At 37.5% G+C, this 20307-nt stretch overlaps 2 protein-coding genes across 6 annotated transcripts in view; one reads left to right on the plus strand and one right to left on the minus strand.

The window, feature by feature from the left end:
* Positions 1-3492: 3492 nt before the first annotated feature.
* Positions 3493-7109, minus strand: zfand2a (zinc finger, AN1-type domain 2A). Of its 5 annotated transcripts, none has more exons than XM_027007305.3 (10): positions 7001-7109; positions 5990-6073; positions 5696-5790; positions 5473-5604; positions 5230-5381; positions 5018-5140; positions 4828-4912; positions 4635-4711; positions 4189-4273; positions 3493-3804 (listed from the first exon to the last, which is right to left on the minus strand). In XM_027007305.3, exons 2-10 carry the CDS (start codon positions 6042-6044, stop codon positions 3766-3768), a joined length of 843 nt encoding a protein of 280 aa, XP_026863106.2. In that variant the 5' UTR covers positions 6045-6073; positions 7001-7109; the 3' UTR covers positions 3493-3765. The 5 variants fall into 5 exon arrangements, with proteins under 5 accessions (XP_026863106.2, XP_026863194.2, XP_026863274.2 ...); XM_027007393.3 differs by having other exon boundaries at positions 4134-4273; XM_027007473.3 differs by lacking the exon at positions 5990-6073 and adding an exon at positions 6125-6269.
* A 9734-nt stretch (positions 7110-16843) lies between these two features.
* Positions 16844-20307, plus strand: part of uncx (UNC homeobox) — a 3567-nt gene continuing 103 nt past the window's right edge. The window contains exons 1-3 of the mRNA XM_035529386.2: positions 16844-17197; positions 17889-18064; positions 19112-20307. The exon at positions 19112-20307 is cut by the window's right edge and continues 103 nt beyond it. Coding sequence (XP_035385279.1) covers positions 16939-17197; positions 17889-18064; positions 19112-20116 — 1440 coding nt within the window. The 5' untranslated portion in view covers positions 16844-16938 and the 3' untranslated portion in view covers positions 20117-20307. The remainder of the gene's footprint in view (positions 17198-17888; positions 18065-19111) is intronic.

A 20307-nucleotide genomic window follows, 5' to 3' on the forward strand; every position in this document is an offset into this window, starting at 1 on the left:
GGATCCAGATGTTTCCCCAGAATCCACTGTGCGGTAATATATTTCCAAGACTTTAAAGTTATGGTCAATGTTAAATGAAATTGCACAGTACATTCTAGTTTACTTGCTTATTCAAAGTGTTTGGAAGATCACTAACTACATGCACATATTTTCACAGATCCTAAGCCAGAACAGACCCTGTAAACAGAGCTGTTCCAAATTTTTGTGAGTGTTGTTATCACATTACACTGTAACGTGAAGAAGTGTAAAGGTAAGAAGTCTAGCAATCAAGCTAATAGGTAAATACCAAAGTTACTGAGGACCTGGTGTGATTGACCTTTTATGCATTCAAGTACACATGACCAATTTAAACCCAAAACTGGATGTTAAACATATGACCTATTTTGTTCATTCACACTGGTACGTTGTCACTGATTTAAGCACTGTTAATTGATTTAGCCTAGTTTATCAGGGCTCTGGGAACCGCCTCAATTTTGCACTCTGCTGTGCAGGATTAAGGTTGGAGCTAAACGCTTGAGGAGAAGCTCCCTAATGCACATCTCCCACTATCATATCCAAGCACAAGCACTTCCAACACACCAGTGTAGGCCCAGGGATATGATACACTTCGCTTGAGCTGATCTTGAAGGCCCCGTTCAAAAGAAACCATGACCACCTGCCAGTAGGCAGCAGCTGAGGCTACAGTATGATAAGGGAAGGCTGGGCCTTCATTCTGGTTACAGACTGTACCATTTATGTTTGTTCCATATGTTTCTCATGCCCAAACCTACTGAAAGAGTTTTAATTACAGCACTTTTTTTTTGTAATAATAAAGTCTAATTTTAGATTTACAGTTTCAGCAGCAATGCAGCTTGCACTGTATTGCCCCCTCCAAAAAGCATTTAGTCCAGTCAAGATCTCTATGAAGGTGAGTAGGCTACCAAAACTGAATCCTTAATTCCAACACGGATGTTGCCAACATAGCACAGGTACAAAGGGGATTGAAGATGAGTTATACCATATGATATCAAGACACAGCTGAGCTGTTAATAGGAAGTAGTAAGAAACAGGAAGTAGCCTGTCTGTGGCTGTCAAATGGAAGATGGTGCTGCAGATTGCAATAGAGCTCTCAAAGCACAACCTCACCAATATCTGAGGTAATTCGAGTTTTTTTGTTTTTTGTTTTTTTTTCATGTCAGGAATCAACTGCAGAGCATATCCTCTAAAATGCCATGTTCTCTGGATCATTGTATTATAAAACTGTATCTGAAAGCAACAAATGATTATAGAGTATACTTTTGACAGCCAAGTTGCAAAACTATGAAAAAGCATTGTTTCCAGTTACATTATAAGCTTGGAGTGCAGTTTGGATAGATATTTTTCACCATACCAAATTAGTTAAGTCAAGCCGAGCCAAGCCAAGCACATGATGTGATAATAATCATCAATTATTTTTGTTGTTGTTGCTTAGTAAGAATAATTATTATGAACAAATAAATTTCACATTGCTATAATTATAATTGTTATATATTATTAATTCTTGCTAAATGAAAAAATGCCCACTTTTCATCATTTTCCTTAAAACCTAACTAGTGTTGCTGGTGCACACACAATCATGGGAGGCAGGTGAGCTCAGAGGAATGCACAGCATGGTTGCCGTGGAACTGAGCATCATAAAAAGCTCTTTTCTGAATTGAATATGAAATCCAGGTCTCACAATAAGTGATGTGACTATAGCACATTATATAAGTTAGGAAAAAAAAATCCCAGGCTGAATGGCTGAAAAGATTATTTCTGTCAGATTTATTTGGGAAAAAAATCATCCAAGAAAACCAATGCTTTCAAAAACATTGATAAATGACAAAAATAAAAAGGTAAATATTAATATGAATCATTTAGAAAGAATACTATTGAATACATGCATGAAAAAAAAATCCAAACAAATGCATACAAAAACCCACCTCTCTCTCTCTCTCTCTCTCTCTCTCTCTCTCTCTCTCTCTCTCTCTCTCTCTCAGCTTTTCCTGTATGACAAAACCCTTGATTTTCTTCATTTTTCTCCAAGGGTCTATTAAACTCTCCTAAACTGCCTTATCTTTCCCCAGTCTTCAAAAAGCCTACTTTCAGAGAAGATAGAAGAAAGCAGACCTTCTACTAAAATGCACTGACAGTCCATGCAATAGGAAATGTATATGAACATGGAACAATCAGGTTACATCTGCATAAGCATGCATCAGAATATAATTATGCATAATAAAGAGTCAAAAAGGATCCAATCAGACCCAGTTTTCTCACAAATGCACTTTGTATATGGAGTGTACATTGGAATAGACAATAGTCAGTGTCTATTATTAGTATGATAGGAAAGAGTGATATTAGGTTTCAACCTTTTGCACTGTACATAGGCTTATGTCAAGTGAGAATTATGAACTTATAATAAAGAGTAACATTGTACTGGTATTAAATGTTGAAGCAGGTTGTGGTAAGTGATATGAGACATGGGAGCCAGTGCATAACAATGTCAACAGGCCTAAAATTCCTAGCTGCTTGGTTTAACCGAGGCCACATTGTCCCCAGCCTAACTTCAGTTGATGTTCAACAGAAAAGACAAACACAGCAATTAATGAGATATATCCTTGTTAATGGGCACATCATCAGCAATGTATGTCAATGCAGGTGCATTCCCTTTTTGAAAATTAACATTTTGAATGTTGCAGGTGTGAGAAGCTGGCATCACAGTTGCAACATTTAAATAAAAACCGATAATGTTAGCTTTCTAAATACCGGACTACATTCATCTAAGAAACTGCCCAGGATGCTAAGGGTCTTTTAACTCATTTACAGTTTTGGTGAGCTAGAATAAGGCCACGAACTGGGGCAAAACAATGCAGCTCCTCACTACATGGCAAAATCAAGCAGATTATGGACTTAAAAGTCAGTTTCTGAAGCCAGATGTAGTAGGCTTTAATTGCAAAGTTGTAAAAGGCAAATTATATCTATTTACCTGTTCACTAAAAAGTATTACTATTCAAGTTTTTGGAGGCTTGGTTAACAGTGGACTATTTCAAAAATGCACAAAATCTGTTGAATTGTTTAGGCTGTGTGTATATTCACAGTATTTTCACATGAAACAAGACTGTCCTCTAGTGGTCACATTTGACTCAATTGCCTCAAAAAACAAATACATTGTGTGCGATTTCTGGTTTTGAAAACAAGACACACTCCCTCATAAATTTTCAATTCAACATAAGAGTGATGCCAATACTGACAAAAGCTCACCTTTGCACATGAAAGATTGCACTTCTGTCAGGACAGAATACATACAGTGTTTTGAATTTATAAAAAAACATTCTTCATATATTGTTACAGATACAGAAAAACCTGAATTTGGTGGAACTTTGGTGAAACACTATTGTGTAAAATTTGAACATATAAAAAGGGACTGTCTTAGCATAACCCTATTCCAACACCAGGGATAAAAACCTTAAAACATACCAGCAGACATAACAGGCATTGATTAAAATAATTTATTTTGAGAAACATCTACAATGAAAGGATTAACATGATTACTATATAAAATATTCACACAAAGAACCCACTGAAAAAAGAGCATTTGCCAGTCTCTCTGAAGCACACAAAAGTTTGGACCTAAATAAATTTCGCTGTGTTCAGTCAGAAATACATAAGTGTGTGCGCTGAACTGAGGACTTCAGTTTACATTTCAGAGACGGGTTCTTGTGTGCGGCTTGTTTCAGGCAGATTCCAGTAAATCAGGATGATCTGACATTAAGACAAACAGCAGTTAGACTGCTTGGAATCCACCACCTGTGGAATGATAAAAATAAATCATAAGCCATCTCATAACTGACTTATTGCTACTCTTGCAAATTTGGCCAAATTAACACAGTAACACAATAGAATTACAAATGGTGGGTTATATCCACTTTATCCAGACAACATGTATATTCATCCATTGAACCCACGGGCAAATATTGCTTTATATTATACATCTACCTAAATGTTGCAAATTAGATATTGCACTTTTCATCATAATCACCACCACCACATAACATGCGTAGAACCATTACTAGCCATGTTACAGTCAGCACCTGCACTCATTAGATATGATAAGATTGCCAACCGAGGCCAAGTACCTAATGGAGGTCCTTCTAGCATAGCAAGCTACTGACTGCTAAGGGCTCTGGATACCTGTTGTCTCCGCTGCTGTCTCCGATACTCCTCCTCACTAGCAGCGAGGGCCTGAGCCAGTGCCAGATCCTCCTGCTCCTGAGGACTGATGCACCCACACGCAAACACACAGAAATACACACAAACACAATCTGTTAAACTGTCTTTTTCCTACTGTCACTTTTACACTATTCAGCTCATCCACTACATGCAGGGCTACATGGCACAGGCTCCACTGAGATAGACACACCAGCATGCTAATCACAGAAGTTGCAGCATATGGCACCAACTCTTTAGAGCACTTTTTAAACATTAAACCTGTCCAAAGCAACAATAAATACTTTTTGTGTGTGATTCTTTAAAACAGCTTCTTACTATAATGGCATCTTTTGAGAAGATTAAATGGAAGCTTGGAACTAGCTACAGAGGTTTTTAAACAAAAGGCTAAGATTTAGCCACCAAGATACCTGACAGTGGGCGGGACGATCTGTGCTGATTCAGCCAGAGACATTTCCAACGCCCTCTGAAGAGCCTGCTCCTCAGTCTGCAGCCCAGCCAGAGAAAGGAATATGCCCTTTATTATTTATATACATGACCAGTTCCACCAATAATGTTTCATAAGTAACACATTAAATATTTAGCTTAGAATGAATATCCTACCAATCCAGCTTGATAGGAAGCTGATGGAGGTACGATGTTCTGTGCTGGAGGGGGACGTGGGGGAGGGGCCGAGGTCCTTTGTGCACTGCAGAAAGAAAACAATATGCTTTAAACTTGGTCTACACTTACAATCACATGACATTTAATCAAACCCACGAAAAGAATCAATGAATCTTAATGAGTAGCTTACCTACTGCCCTGAGCGTGAGCATTCCCGCTCGCCCCATTGGGCACCTGTCTGGAGCTCACTCTACTTGTTGAGCCTGCAATGTTATTACTGGAAGAACCCTGAGCTCTCATTAAAGCAGCATGTCTTAAAAATAAACAAACAAACAAATATTACCACATGCAAAACCTCCATATTGACCGTCACATAATCAAGATCAAACAGTGCCTACTCACCCAGACTTGGAGACTGGCTTGCCATCAGTCTTACAATCATGATCCAATGGATTCCTGTGCTTAAGACAGTAGTTCAAGTGGCACTGGTCGCATGTCACTCGAATCATCTCCTTCTGCTTACAGCCTCCCTTTGAACACTTATTTGTAAAAATCTTTGGGAGAAAGGGGAAATAAGGCTCAGTAAGCATTTGGAGAAACCTGAGAAGTCCTTGATATAAGCATGTACTGGATTGGGGATAATACTTTTCTTTTCCTCTGTGCAGGATCTGCCTTGCAGTCGCGGTCTATGTGCTCCCCAACTTTGATATCTGGCATTTCTCCTCTTTTCACTGGAATGGGGATGTTGCACAGAGGACACACAGGTACCTGGACATCCTGAAGAAGAAAAACAAACAAAAACAAACATTCTTTAATGAATGAAGTAAACAAGAAAAAAGCACTTGCCATACTTATAAAACTAACATACCTTTTTATATGAAGAAGTACACTTGTGACTGACATAAGTTATGTGGTCTTTGCAGAAAATTTGCTCACAGGCATCACATCTCATGGGCAGAAAATCTGTAAATTAGAAATAAACTTACAATAACATTTTTTTTCTTTCTTTAAAGATTCATTAAAATTTTCTAACTTTATAATTACAAATAGTACACTGGCTTTTTATTAGAATTTATAATTCATGAGCCTTTAAAGAGAAAACGGTAATGACATCCTGATCACTCACGCACTCCCTTCCTCACTCACACTCTCCCTCCCTCACCCAAGCGTTTGCAGGACTTCTCTGAACAATGCTCCCCTAGATCTGGAAATTCCATGACACTGGTATAATGTGTCTGCTTTCTCCCTGCAATAAGACCATTAAAATCATATCAGGCAAAACGTTAAGTAGCCATACCTATAACAACGTCAAATGATCACAACAAAAAAAAAATCTCTGGATCTCCTTGGACCACTGCATCAAATATAGAGAACGAACAGGCTGAGTCGTAACCGCGTCCCAGCTTCCCACAGGCAATAGCCATTAGTTTAGCAGCTAATGACTAAATTGTGACAATAAACAAAAACAAACATTAAAAAATAGTTGTTTTAGGTAGCATAGTATAGTTTTGCATTTTCACAAAATCACAAATAAAATAAGCATCTAATAAAACAAAACAGGTGAAACATGTGCAGTGACAATTTGATCGGTGGAGAAACAATAAATGCTGAATCATGAAGACAGCCAGCTAACCAGGTCAACATAAAAACAACTTATCTTACACATATCGTAAATGTTTAATAATTATAGATAGCTATTATGTATTCTGTTTTTCAACACAAAAATAAAATAGATAACGAGAAAACGCTAACTTGCTATCAAACATTAGCTAGTGGTCTAAACGTATCTATTATTATAAGCGACCGAGAGCAAGCGGCTTAGGTTAGCTAACTAGCTACCAACACTGGTTATGTTAGGTTAACAGTAAGAACAACTATATTCGACAATAAAACACGATGTGTCTTGAAATTCAACAATGCCACACATTAGAACCAAAATCAAAACTAGTGAGCTGTGATGTTAATTAAATAGTCGTGGTATAGTAGTATATAAAGGCAACGGTAACAACGAGCCAGCTAAAATAACGTCCAGCTAACTAGCTAGCTAGCTAGCTAACTTATGTCAACACAGGTAAACATGGCAGTAATTCCCGAAACATTGTACAATTGTATATTTTATTGTATACAAATGTAAGATTGTATAGTATAAAATTATCTATGAGGGGCTTCTTACCGATAGTGTATTAAATCAGCTAAAGTTGATCCCCTATATCAATGTTATCTTATGGGTATTTCCTCAAACTAAACAGCTACCGTGACTGACAGGCTATTTAGGCGTTGATTTTTTTCGCATGTGACGTTATCTCCGTAAGTGCTGAAGCTAGAATCAATACACTTAATTTTCAGTATAAAAGTACGCTGCAGAATTAAGCCTTTGTATGTAGATAAGAAAAGGTGGGATTCCTTTAATTAAATAGGTTTATAAGAAAAACTGTGCTTTCTCTTTTACCTACAAATCACTATTTGATGTCTGCAGATTCCCTTTGATTTGACTTTTTGATTGTTTGTTTTAATCACTAATAGTTATGGACTTTTTATGAGTGAAATAATCGTCTCAGTTGTGTCTAAATGTCTATTCTTAAACTGTAAAACTATTCAGCAAATAAATTAATAAAATGGCACAATAGTAATCTCTCTACAAGTTTATAATGTTACTAGTATTGGCCCATAATCTCTAACCAGCAATTCTATTCTTGATTCCTAGTGTATGATGAGAAAAATTATAAAGATTAAATGAACATTGGATAAAATATTTGATCAGTTTAACTTTTTTTAAAATTTGGTGAGTGCTAGAAGGCAATTTTATAGAAAATATAGAGACTACTATAAATTAATAAACTGATTGGGATATCTTCCCTAAAATGGTTTAATTTTCCATCTTTAAATTACAAAAATGTGTTGTTGAATCTTTATAAATAGTTAAATAGATACACAGTAGCTGGCTTCCTTAACCCAATAGATTCCATAGCCCCTCCCAAAGCTAAGCTATTGGAAGAGGCACTGAGTCACTGTGTCCAGCATAAACACGTTCACGCTAGAGTATTCCAGAAAACGCTACGGGAGGAAATGATGCAGCACTTTTTTATTTTAATTTTTTTTATTTCCTTAATAAAGATAAATAAATAATCAATTTAAATTATAGTTCTGTATTCCCTTATAAAAATTATTATTCATTCATGTAGGTGTTGTATACTAGTTACTAGTATACTATATAAACTACTAGTGTGTATTCTATACATACACTATTATATATATACTTTAATATTTACGTTTATACTACAGCTAACTATTATGCTTAACGATCTTTTTCTCGAGTGATCAAAAAGTGCTCTCATCTCTGTACCTATTGCTACAGATTCCTGCTGGCTGTACCAAAACCAGAGATATTCTCAGGACTTTACATACAAAAAACCAGTATTTAATTTGTTAACAAATCGTTAATCAAGTCACTGGATTTTAATAACTGTCATAGAAAATAGGCATTCAAATCACAATGAGGTACATATATTACAGTATCACCAGCATGTATTTACATAGGGGTCAAGTGTTATGTTGTCCAATCATTACCAATCAATTAAATTAAATGTTCATCTAGCTACCAAAGATGAATCAAAATCCAGGAACAGGATCCATAGATAAATATATCTAGTCTTAGTTTATTAATCATGTCATTTAGAATCCTGTAATTTAATTTAGATTTTCCTATATCCTCACATAGGTCTTCTCAACCTCTTAACTTCTAAACCAGTGAACTCTTCCTGGCGACGGACATTATCTAGCTCGCACAATACAAGGTTCACCACAAGGTGGCAGCCCACCCAACACACAGACATACTTTTTTTCAGACATCAAGTAGTTTAGGAGGTTATTATTAGGCTATTTTATTAATTCTTAGATTCACCCTATGTAAGAGGCCAGCTTCCACTTACACAAAACATGCCATGCATATGTTTAAGCATATTGTTCAAATAACAAACATTAAAGGAGCAAATAATTGTTGATCAAATATGAGAAATCATTAAATATTAGTATTGTGGAGCACCTTAGTGTGTGTAGGCTATCTTAGCTGGACCAACGTTTGTATTACACACTAGGGCATGATACTGGGTTATTACATTGCAACTAAAATCTAAAAGCAACAATTTTGCCTGAAAAGATTACTAAAAGTTTGGGTAAACTGGCACATCTTTATCCCTAGAATACAAAGCTCTGACATTGTGGTCATAAACATTTAACAATGGGCAGATTCATTTGAATGTTTTATGGGAAAACTACCTAAACAGGGGTGATCATAATGGCAATCTAGCTGTTTGTTGTACTTGTCAAACACTTCAGAAACAACGCAAGCAGTGTGAGGTGATGACAAAAGCAGTATTTAAGATCTAATATTTTTATAACTCTAAAAAGTATATCTAAAATAACCAAATACCTAACAGTTTTATACTACCATATCATCGATTGCTAGTAAAAAAAAACAAAACATGTTGACTCTCAGTTTTGGAGGAACTTTTAAGCAAAGTTTATTGTCATTCATCTTCCATTTCTAACGTCCATTGCATCCAACTAGCTCTCCACGACCTTAGTACATTTCAGACTCATTACAACTGTAGAAGCCTAAAGAACTGTAAATCTGTTAATCATAAATTATGGATTTATTGACCTGACAAGTTATAGAGATTTTCTATCAGTTAAAAAATTGAGTATTCATCATTTGTTAAAAACCTGCATACACAAACAGATGAGCGAGAGAAAAATAAAAAAAAGATTTGGAACAAAGAATATTGAGAAGGCAGTAACAATGCAGAGTCATGTTCCTGGAGCCCAGGGGGCGGGGGAGTAATCTTTGATTCCTCTCTGCTGCAGGAGCACCTGGCTCATAAGCTGCTAATTCAACTGCCAGATGGTACCTCTCAGAAAACACCTGCTTCATCATTGGAATTCCTTTAATTTGCTTACACTGCTTGAATAGCAAAATGATTGTAATAATTTCATATCCCCCATTACACCTTTCACCCCACCCCCCACCCCATTAACGCACACACACACACACACACACACACACACACACACACACACACACACACACACACACACACACACACACACACACACACACACAGCCCAACACCACCGCCGTCGTCCTAGCAAACATTTAGGCCTACTTTTTTTGGTGTGGATGTGTTCCTAGTAGCCTATGACCGTACTCCAACCCTCTTTCACTGCTTTATAACGGATAATGTTGATATCGTCAGAAAGCCTTTTTACTGCTGTTCATCATCGTTTCTCACTTTGCCACTGGTGGCTCCGCTTCCCAAGATGACTGGCATTTTCAGTCTGTTTCCTCGTGCGTTTTGTATTATGATGTGCATGTCTTGGGCAAAACAAACGTACATTAATTTCACACATTCTAATCGGCAGGAGGTTTACCACTGAATCATAAGCACGTTTTGACTCACTTGAATACACAGCACTGAATTCATTTACGCTCCTAGGTAAATATTTGGTGCATCAGTGAAGCAGAGAAAAAGAAACGCTAACAGAGCACAAACGGACAGTTGCAATCCTTGATGTTCTTCTATAAAGATGTAAAGTTTTAGTTAAAGAGTGTCTAGTTCAAACCCGTGCGGTTGCTGTGTAAAGAGTTGGGCTGCTTCATAGTGTGTGTTCTGAACGAAAACGAAATGATTTAGCTGTCATGTGAAAGCCATTTTAAAATTACCTTTAATTCAATACATTTTAATATTACATTTTTAGTAGGGAATAGAGCATCATTAAAATATGATTTACCTACGTTTCTTTGCGATTCGCATGAACCATCCACACAACTGAGGCCTCGTGAAAGCCTGTAAAAAAGTTCGGATGTAATTTCCCTTCTTTGTTCTGTTTTTACATTCTGCTGGGCGGATACAGAAACGTAAGACAGACAGTGTGTCTCAGTCGGATAGTAATTACCGTCATGATAAATTGGAGGGAAGAAATCCAACTTATTTTCTATTACGAGATAGCATTATTCTTGGTTAATATTCCCTTTATGCATGATTGAATTTTGATAGGCTGGGTGCATGATAATTGTACCTAATAAACCATTGCAACTGAAGGCTTGTTACGCTTTTGTGACTGGTCATATGACTAGTTCTTATTCACGGAGAGAGACGAAAATAAACACCGTTTTTCAAAATAGATGTTCCAACATTTAAATATATTGTGATCTATGAATTTTCAATTTTCAACATGGTTAGTGTGACTTTCTATCTATCTATCTATCTATCTATCTATCTATCTATCTATCTATCTATCTATCTATCTATCTATCTATCTATCTATCTATCTATCTATCTATCTATCTCTCTCTCTCTCTCTCTCTCTCTATATATATATATATATATATATATATATAAATATATAATATATATATATATATATATATATATATATATATATATATATATATATATATATATATGGATGGATTTCGGGGGGCGACTATGAGCTATTTAACAAATTACTCATGTAGTAATGGTGTGAATTTCTTATTTCTTAACAGATTCCTTTCCCCGAGGCTGCCAGGGAGACATGCTTGCGCAGAGTTGGTTGCGCAGTGAGACAGCTCGACTCATTAACGTCGGGGATCAGATTGCAGTCTTTTGTTTAGCCAGATTTCCTCAGTGAGTTAATGGGCCAGAAGAGAAGGCGGCTTGCGGCCTATAAAGGCCTGAGGGCGAAAAGGCCTACATATAAGGAGGTGTCGATGAATGTGGCAAAGATAACGAGCTAAAACACCAGTCAAATGAACAGGGGACTGAAAACACGAGCAGATGGGTTGAGGCGGGGAGGAAACGCTGTGTCAGTGTGATTTCGGATCTGAAAAGCATAGTCTATTGCTTGTAGTAGCAATGCCATTTTTTAGATGGGGGGTACCTTATTAAGTCTAACTTAAACAAAAGTGATTTGCATTTATCAGTCTAACATGAGAGGCGCCTGTGAACAACTCAAAGTGTCAGGAGAAGGGGATATTGATTTAAAAAGCTTATCAAGATAATCCTACACTGGTTCATAAAGTAGGCCCGTGCACGCAAAAATTACCACGTGGTGGCGCCCTTGTATTCTATTTCAATCTAAAGTGTACTGTAAAGCGACAACTCTAGGCAGCAGAGCACCAGATCTCTTTTTATGCAATAACGCAGCGTAACAGTGACTTCTTATTTGCATATTAAGTCAGTCATCTATAGAATAACATTAATTAATTTTAAACAACTGCACAGAAATAATAAATAGTTAAGCCTAACCACACTTATTTATATGTGTCTAAGCATGAAAATGAAAGATGTCCAATTTTCTTCACAAGGAAAGACCGGTGCTAATAATTCATTAAGATAGCTTGTTAATTAGCGCTAAGTTAACCTGATTTCTCTTAATGAAAACATCTTTACTCGTTTACGATGTCCATATAAGAAGATCTCTTGGGTTTTGAAATTTATACAGCAGCAGATGGCCAGGCTGCGGATAATAGTTAACGCTCTAAAATGTGTTCCAGATCTCTATGACACTAGCGGATAATAGTTAACGCTCACGGTCTTCCAGATCTCTACGACGTGAGCTACGGACCTAGTAAGAGATTCACTGTCAGCCAACTCCTAACAAGAAAGAAATTTAACTATTTCTGATCCTTGTTTGATATACAGTTTCACTTGGCTATGATGGAAATGCCTTGAGAACCATTGTCGTTTTGTTTTCTTTATTAAAAAAAAACAAAAACACGCGTCGAACTAGTAAGCTATTCGGAACAGCCATTGTGTCAAGTCACAGGAAACCTGTAGTGGGAAACTAAATAGTTTAGCATAGACAGGTAGGCCTTAATGCCCCAATGCGTAAGATATTATTAATTGGTAGGTCCTTGGGTTAACGAAAGTTACCTACTTTACTAATATAATTAATATATTAGGGCAAATTAATCTTACACCGAAATGTAGACTTTAACTATGGAATGGTTTAAAATCTACTCAGATAACACAACCACGCGTACAAAACTCTCACATACACAGTATCTCTCTGTCTCTCTGTCTCTGTCTCTGTCTCTCTCTCTCTCTCTCTCTCTCTCTCTCTCTCTCTCTCTTTCACACACACACACACACACACACACACACACACACACACACACACACACACGCATGCACGCACGCACGCACGCATTTTAGTTCTTTAGGAAAAATGTTGTCTTCATGCATTCCCTAACATCCGAGGCACTTTCGGAATTAAATGGGTTTAGGGAAGATTTGGTTATTTTCTTTCCCGTTGTGTTCCATTACTAGATTGAAGTTGAATAATAAGCAGTGAGTCAAACTGCACACCCTTCATCTGCGGAGCTGTAATTAACAGGAAAAATGCAGGCGGTGAAAAAATGCAAATGATTCTGCACAAAGGCTTCTCACAAATTGGCGTCACCATTTCTCAAATTATATCATTACTATATTTTGAAAATGTTAATCTGTTGAGCGGATTTCCCGGGGGAGTTGACTAAATTAGTTCTATTTCCGAGCTGCCTCTCCGCGAAGGCACGGGAGCGACAAGCACCTCTGATTTGCTGATTACAATTAGACTCCCCAGTTTGCACTCCTTCAAGCATTGATAATTTTCGGCATATTAAGCACGTTTTAGCAAAGGTGATAAGTCAGTTTTAATTGAAATGAAATTATTATTCTAATGGAAGTTTGGTTATTATTATTAGGAGGCAGTACTCATTTTAGATTCCTTTTTAATATATAAATGCGGTGAGTAAAAAGATTTTGAAGGGCATTAGGGTGTCAGGATTGAATGAGGTAATTTGAAGGGAATTACTTTCCCTTCTATCAGAACTGGAGTGAATTAAAAGTCCAAATCAATCGCTTTCACTTCTCCATTCTACGTTGACAGCAGTACAATTACAGATAATTAGATGGAGGAAACTTTTAATTGTAGGGATTAAGAAGGGTAGAGAATTTTCAGGATCAGAGAAAATTTGGAAGCGGAGTTTCTCGCCTGCACAAATCGAATCAAAGGATTTGGTTGCTTAAAACAGTAAAGAAACGCCTTCTTCACTTAATTGGAACTGCATCTCGTACATCGTATCAAATCGTTCACAACAATTAATTTAGATTTAATTCTATAATTATCATCAAATCGAATAATGTGCAACTTAATTTAGATAGTTAAAAATTAACGTGCGTGAAGTTAATTGAGTAATTAAACTCCTCAACTGCTGCCTATTAATTTGCTAGCCTAATTAAAAATGAATTTGATTTTGTGTAATGTTGGTAATGCGGGCATCAGTGTTGGATGGGCGCTTTGATTAGTTTGTTTGGTTGGGTGTTACATTTGAACACCTGCTGTTAATGGGGTCAGTGATGTCTACTCGCCCGCACATGCTCATTTTCTGTCAGCGTGAGGTTTGGATATGAGGCCCAACAAGGCTTTAGGACAGGTATGGTGCACCAACTTTTAATCCAGGTATCACATTGTCTAAAGATGATATTCTAGCCCATAAAAAGACAATTGCAAACCTGGTAGACTCTGAAGGAGATCTTCAAGCGCCGTCCAGCATCCATAGATTTAGGTTTAATGAAGACTTTTGATGAGCCAAAAAACGCTCAACATTTTGAATAATTGTGCAGGCCCACAAAACGCTAAAGTTTAACGGTCATATGAGAACAACAATTTAGTTATAAAAGTTGATTCTGCTTAGGACAAGTAGTTTTAGTTAAACACTGATCAAAGTATGGATAAACTACAATGGTTATGTCCATCATGTTTGTGTGTGTGTGTGTGTGTGTGTGTGTGTGTGTGTGTGTGTGTGTGTGTGTGTGTGTGTGTGTGTGTGTGTGTACACAATCCCTGCATGTGTTTATACATTTTGAAGCATTAAATCCGCTGATTCTATTGTACTGGCAAATTGTAGATAAACCCAATAATTCAAATAAGAGGCAAACAAGACAACCCAACAACGTCCCTGAAAGCACGTCTTGTTCGTCTTATTATCGGGTTAATTAAAGCTAGGATCTGACAATGTCAGTTGGTTGTAGAAAAACGGATTTAAATGCAACGTCTCGTGGGACCGCGTGTCAAGGGTTGCTTTTCACTGAGCTGAGATTGCGCGTGGACTGCACCCCGGAACTGTCAAGGAGCAATTATTGAATTTTGATGTTCCAAAAGGCTAGGAATGAATGGATTTATTCATCGCTGTGTAGGCTACATTAAGATAAAATAAGTTTTAAGGCACAAAAGAAGGGGACATTAAAAGATCTCTCTGACTACTGAAGACCGTTTCTGTAGGGGAGAGTGCTGAAAAGGCCGGATCGTGAGATATTTTTTAAAGGGTTCATTAACATTTACACATTGAAATGCAGAGGGTTGCTATTTGGGCTGGAGGTCAAGAGACGAACGGATTATATACTTCCTCATAATAATATTAATTAAACAATTTGCATGCTAATAAGGTAACAATTATCGGGGCCTCTGCTGAAAGATTCGGGTTATTACAACACGCCAATCCGGGTGCCAAGGGTCATGGAGTGAGTGGAGAGAGAATTTCCAGCTCAGATTAACATTATGACGGGTCCAGACATTGGAAAAATAAGTCGAATTTATTCTCATGCAACGAGGAGGGTGACAGAATCTATTTAAAGTTGACTGATGCTCAGTTTGTATTCACGAACACAGTTCAGCTGTAAGAAATATCTTAAACTGCAGTTTGCAATCTGTTTCATGTACATACAACATAAAGACAAAGAGTGACTGAATACAAGATGATAAATATCTAATTCTTGTTGATGCTTGTTGTCACGATGTTGTGTGGTGTTTGTTGTAGACGACAGGAAGAAGTAACTGATCGATGGCTATAGTAAACGAACACCACGACACAATTTGTTTTATTAATATTTTTATGCATTTCAACAAACTTTCGACCATTTTTTTTGCCAATAATTACTGACTATAGCGTCACTCGAAATAGCCTGAGCCAAAAACACAACGTCAATACGTAGGCTGCACGGTCCAGACATTAATTATATTAATATTACAGCATTGGTGAATTACGTATATAAAGAATTAGCAAGGTATGCTAATTTATGAATTTTATGAATTTCGCCTAGAATGACCAGTGCACAGCCATATAGAAAATATTCTACACAGTGATAACTGTATGATATCACATGAACAAACCAGGACCCAATTTTAAATGACATTAATTACACGTGAATGGAAGGTCTGGGGAAATACCTCTCATTAGGCTATTTTAAAATTCTAGTTCTTTTTTAATTAGTCGCTCATGTAATTAATAGGTTCATTTAAGTCTCCAGTAGATCCTTAAGATCTGCTCTCCTACAGACATTTAACTATTGTGTTAATCCATCGCCACTTACGCACTGGACTGGTTGTAGTTTTGAATTAAATTTGACAGCTCTGTGACAAATGTCTTTTCTTGACCAGGCTACCACATGCTCGACTAGTTACAACAGAGTATCAACTGCCAACATAACGCTGGCTACAACCGAGTTCATCACTTTGTCAACAGTACACTAGGCTACGCTTATCTATAGGAGACTCATGTGGCGACATTTCGTGTTATCGCTTTTGCGTGTATGTGTGTTTATGTGTGTATGTCTTTGTCAGAAGCTAGATATTAACAGATGGATTGCCAGGTCGGCTTGAATGGTGATGAATCTACCACTCTGTGTGGCTACGGAGGTGAGATTTCTGTGTCTATTTAGCATTTAACTGGGTATCAAATCTGATCGCTCTCCTTCCACGGCCCCCCGTGTAGCCGTGATGTAGTTCTTATCAAAGTCCTCCTGTCTTGTTGTGACAGCCTTGATATTGTTTATTGAGGTGGATGTCAGGTTTAATTAGCAATCGATATGGAAAGCGTTTTCAGACCACGGCTCTGACGTCACTGCCGATTAACGTTTCTCATTGGTCTCAAATTCCCAGAGCCTAAGCTAATTATTGGAAGGTCCGTGTTGATAAAGTACAGCTCATCCCCCTCTCCACATCATGTCCCCTCCTCGCTGGCCACACTCACTGCATGTTTTTTAAATTCACATCACCAGCCTCCAGACGTCGTTTCCTTTTGCCTGGGAGATGATGGACAGCAGGATACTGGATCCACCTCATGCCCAGTTCGGAGGCTCTCTCGGTGGGATGGTGAGCTTTCCCTACCATCTAAGCCACCATCATGTTTACGAATTAGCTGGTCATCAACTTCAATCTGCAGCCGCGGTTCCTTTCTCAATAGACGGATTACTCAACGGCTCGTGCACAGCATCTGTGGTTAATTCGAACCCCCTCTTGTCGTCTGGCTGCGGTATGAATGGAGATAACCAACAGTACAAACTGACAGGTAAGCTACGCCAATGAAACACTTGCTAAAATGCTGGGTATATGGTATATATCTAAATAAAGCATCTTATAATCGTATCGCAGAAAAAATAATTTTCTGTTATCTCCAGAAAGCGTTCAGAAACAAAAATGTTAGCATGAGGAAACAAAGAAACATTTCCTTTAGTGTAGCTCAATTTGTTACTTCCATTAAAAACAATGGTTACAAAGACTGCCGCTTTTTTGAGATACTCGATTGAGACATATTACACTTTTCAAGATTTGCAGAGTTGTTGGCATACTTAAATGCAGTAAACATTTTTTTAAATGTATTATTGTTATTGTTATTATTGTTATATTTTAGTTGTTGCTGTTGTGGTCGTAGTTGTCAGTGTCAGTACTGGAATTAATCAGTCATCACAAGTATTAATCTTTAGACTCTTATTCATCATAAACACACGCATACACACAAACATAGTGAGAGAGAGCTAGGGAGAGCGAGAGAGAGAGAGACAGAGCGAGAGAGAGAGAGAGAGAGAGAGAGAGAGAGAGAGAGAGAGAGAAAACAATTAAGGTTAATACTGATATTTTGGCATGACAAATTGTTGTTTCAGATTATATATATATATATATATATATATATATATATATATATATATATATATATATATATCTTATTTTATTTAATTTTATTTAATTTTTTTCTCTCATAGATACGGGAGATCCAGAGAAGGATAGCCCGGGCTGTAAGAGAAGACGAACTCGCACCAATTTCACTGGCTGGCAGTTGGAAGAATTAGAAAAGGCTTTTAATGAAAGTCACTATCCAGACGTATTCATGAGGGAAGCACTAGCTCTGAGACTGGATTTGATAGAATCGAGGGTGCAGGTAAAACACTAAATCTATTTTTTGTTTATGCAATTGTTTTAGTCAAAACTTAGCATTGTTGCATCCCCCTGATTCGTTTGCAAATACTAGCATCTGTTAATTTTCCTGAAACTGTCATGGGTGAAAACAACTTTCTTATTTCAATTAAAAATAGTCAAGGAAGAAGGCCTATACAGCATGTTTTTAATGCATCTGTTGTATCTTCCATGTCATGGACGAGGCATTATCTGTTGCCTTTCTGTAGGCCCCGTAGCAGGTAACGCATCAGGCCTAACACAGTGAAAAAAAAAACGACAGCTTGACGACAAAATGAAATAATTGACAATGTAGAACGCACCCAGAAGCAATGACTTGAGTAAAAAAATATCGGTTTGTGAATGCTTGTATTTTCTTTTCTCAATTTCACGTTATAAAAGTCCATATAAAGAAAAATATAGCATCTCATGGTAAATTAAACCTTTAGGCTCGTCGTATTTCGAAAAATTTTTTCACATTTAATATTACTTCAAAATATTAAATGCACAAACAAAAATAATTCGGTTGTATTAGGATTTACTTATGTTGGTAAAATACTCTAACTTGATAGTTTGAACAATAAAAAGAGACATTTAGGAATATATATATATATATATATATATATATATATATATATATAACCAATTAGGCTTTCTAGGCCTGCATACTTAAATGCATTCACTAAGACGGCGGTGTGTTGTTTACCACACACACTATTGCAATATTGGTTAATTTTTTAAAATGTTTACTGATGTTTAACATTTTAATGTTTGGGGTTTTTTATTTTAAAATCATTGTATAAATTATGTTGACTTGAAGTTGTTAATTTGTTCACGAGCAGAGTATAATTCGATATTTTGTTAAGCGATCTTCACTGTTTCATTGTACGATTATTTCATTATAAGAATATACTTAGAATTGCCAGTAACTTCTGTTTAAGATTCTAACTGAAATGCATTAATGACTTGTAGGTTGGCCCTGGTCTTTTGAAAAACAAACATGACTATTAAAGTTTCTTTTCTTAATCTGCAGGTATGGTTCCAGAACCGCAGGGCTAAGTGGAGGAAAAAGGAAAACACGAAAAAGGGTCCCGGGCGACCTGCTCACAACTCCCATCCCACAACCTGCAGTGGCGAGCCGATGGACGCGGAGGAAATTGCCCGCCGAGAGCGCGAGAGACTGGAGAAAAAGAAGAGAAAACAGGAAAAAAGGTTACTGAGGTCACAGAACAAACTCATTTCTGGGGACTTATTTCACACCCCAGGATCTGACAGTGACAGTGGCGTTTCACAAGTAACGGACAGCGAACAAAATATCCATTGTGACTTGGGCCGAAACCAAACGCAACCAAGCTGTAACCAAACACAGCAAAAACTACAGAACCAAAGAGGCCTGAATCAAGATGCGAGTGCATCCGAGCTAGACTCGTCCGACAGCAGTCAGCAGCCAAACTCATGCCCCATCAATAAGTCCTCCACTCTTCAGAAACTCAATCCTTTCAGTGTGGAGAGCCTTTTGTCGGACTCAAGGCCAAGGCGAAAACCCACCATTGATTTCCCAGTGGCCTCTCCGCGGCCTTTGATAGGGAAAGGACATTTTTTACTTTATCCGATTACGCAACCGTTGGGTTTTATCGTCCCACAAACCTCCCTAAAGAACACAGCATCGGGCAGTGATGTTGATAACGGGCAAAAAACACCAACAAGCGATACTGCTGGAAATTCAGGACACGGGAACAACAAGGAGTCCAACAGTGTAAATGCCAGCGCGACAGCAATCAAAGGCCAGGTCAGTCAATCGGGCAAAATAACGTGTTCACCACAGAGTAGTCCACCACAAACCTTTAACGGTCACTCTCCGGGCAGCTGTAACGACGTAAGCCCGCAAGAGAAAGAGTCAGACCTCGCCAATCCAAAGTCTCCCCTGTCAGAGAAAAAGGAGCAGTCATTAGGCCTGTTTGACTATCCACAGAATTCTGAATCAGCGACCTCTCACACGGACACCAACAAAGACTCGGTTGATGTTGATATGGGATAAACTGGTCTTAGAGTCTCAATATTGCCCGAAACTTTCAAAGCTTAACCGAAGAGGAAAACTCAATGACATATCAATAGACTACATCTTTTTTTCCTTTTCTTTTCTTTCTTGAATTGACATATTTATATTCCGATTAGGGGAAATATATGTGTGAATATTTTGTGTATGTGTCTGGTGGGGTAAATGTTTAT

Source organism: Electrophorus electricus, chromosome 2 (assembly GCF_041902795.1).
Source record: "Electrophorus electricus isolate QZ-2024a chromosome 2, ASM4190279v1, whole genome shotgun sequence".
In the NCBI taxonomy this organism is placed as follows: Eukaryota; Metazoa; Chordata; class Actinopteri; order Gymnotiformes; family Gymnotidae; genus Electrophorus; species Electrophorus electricus.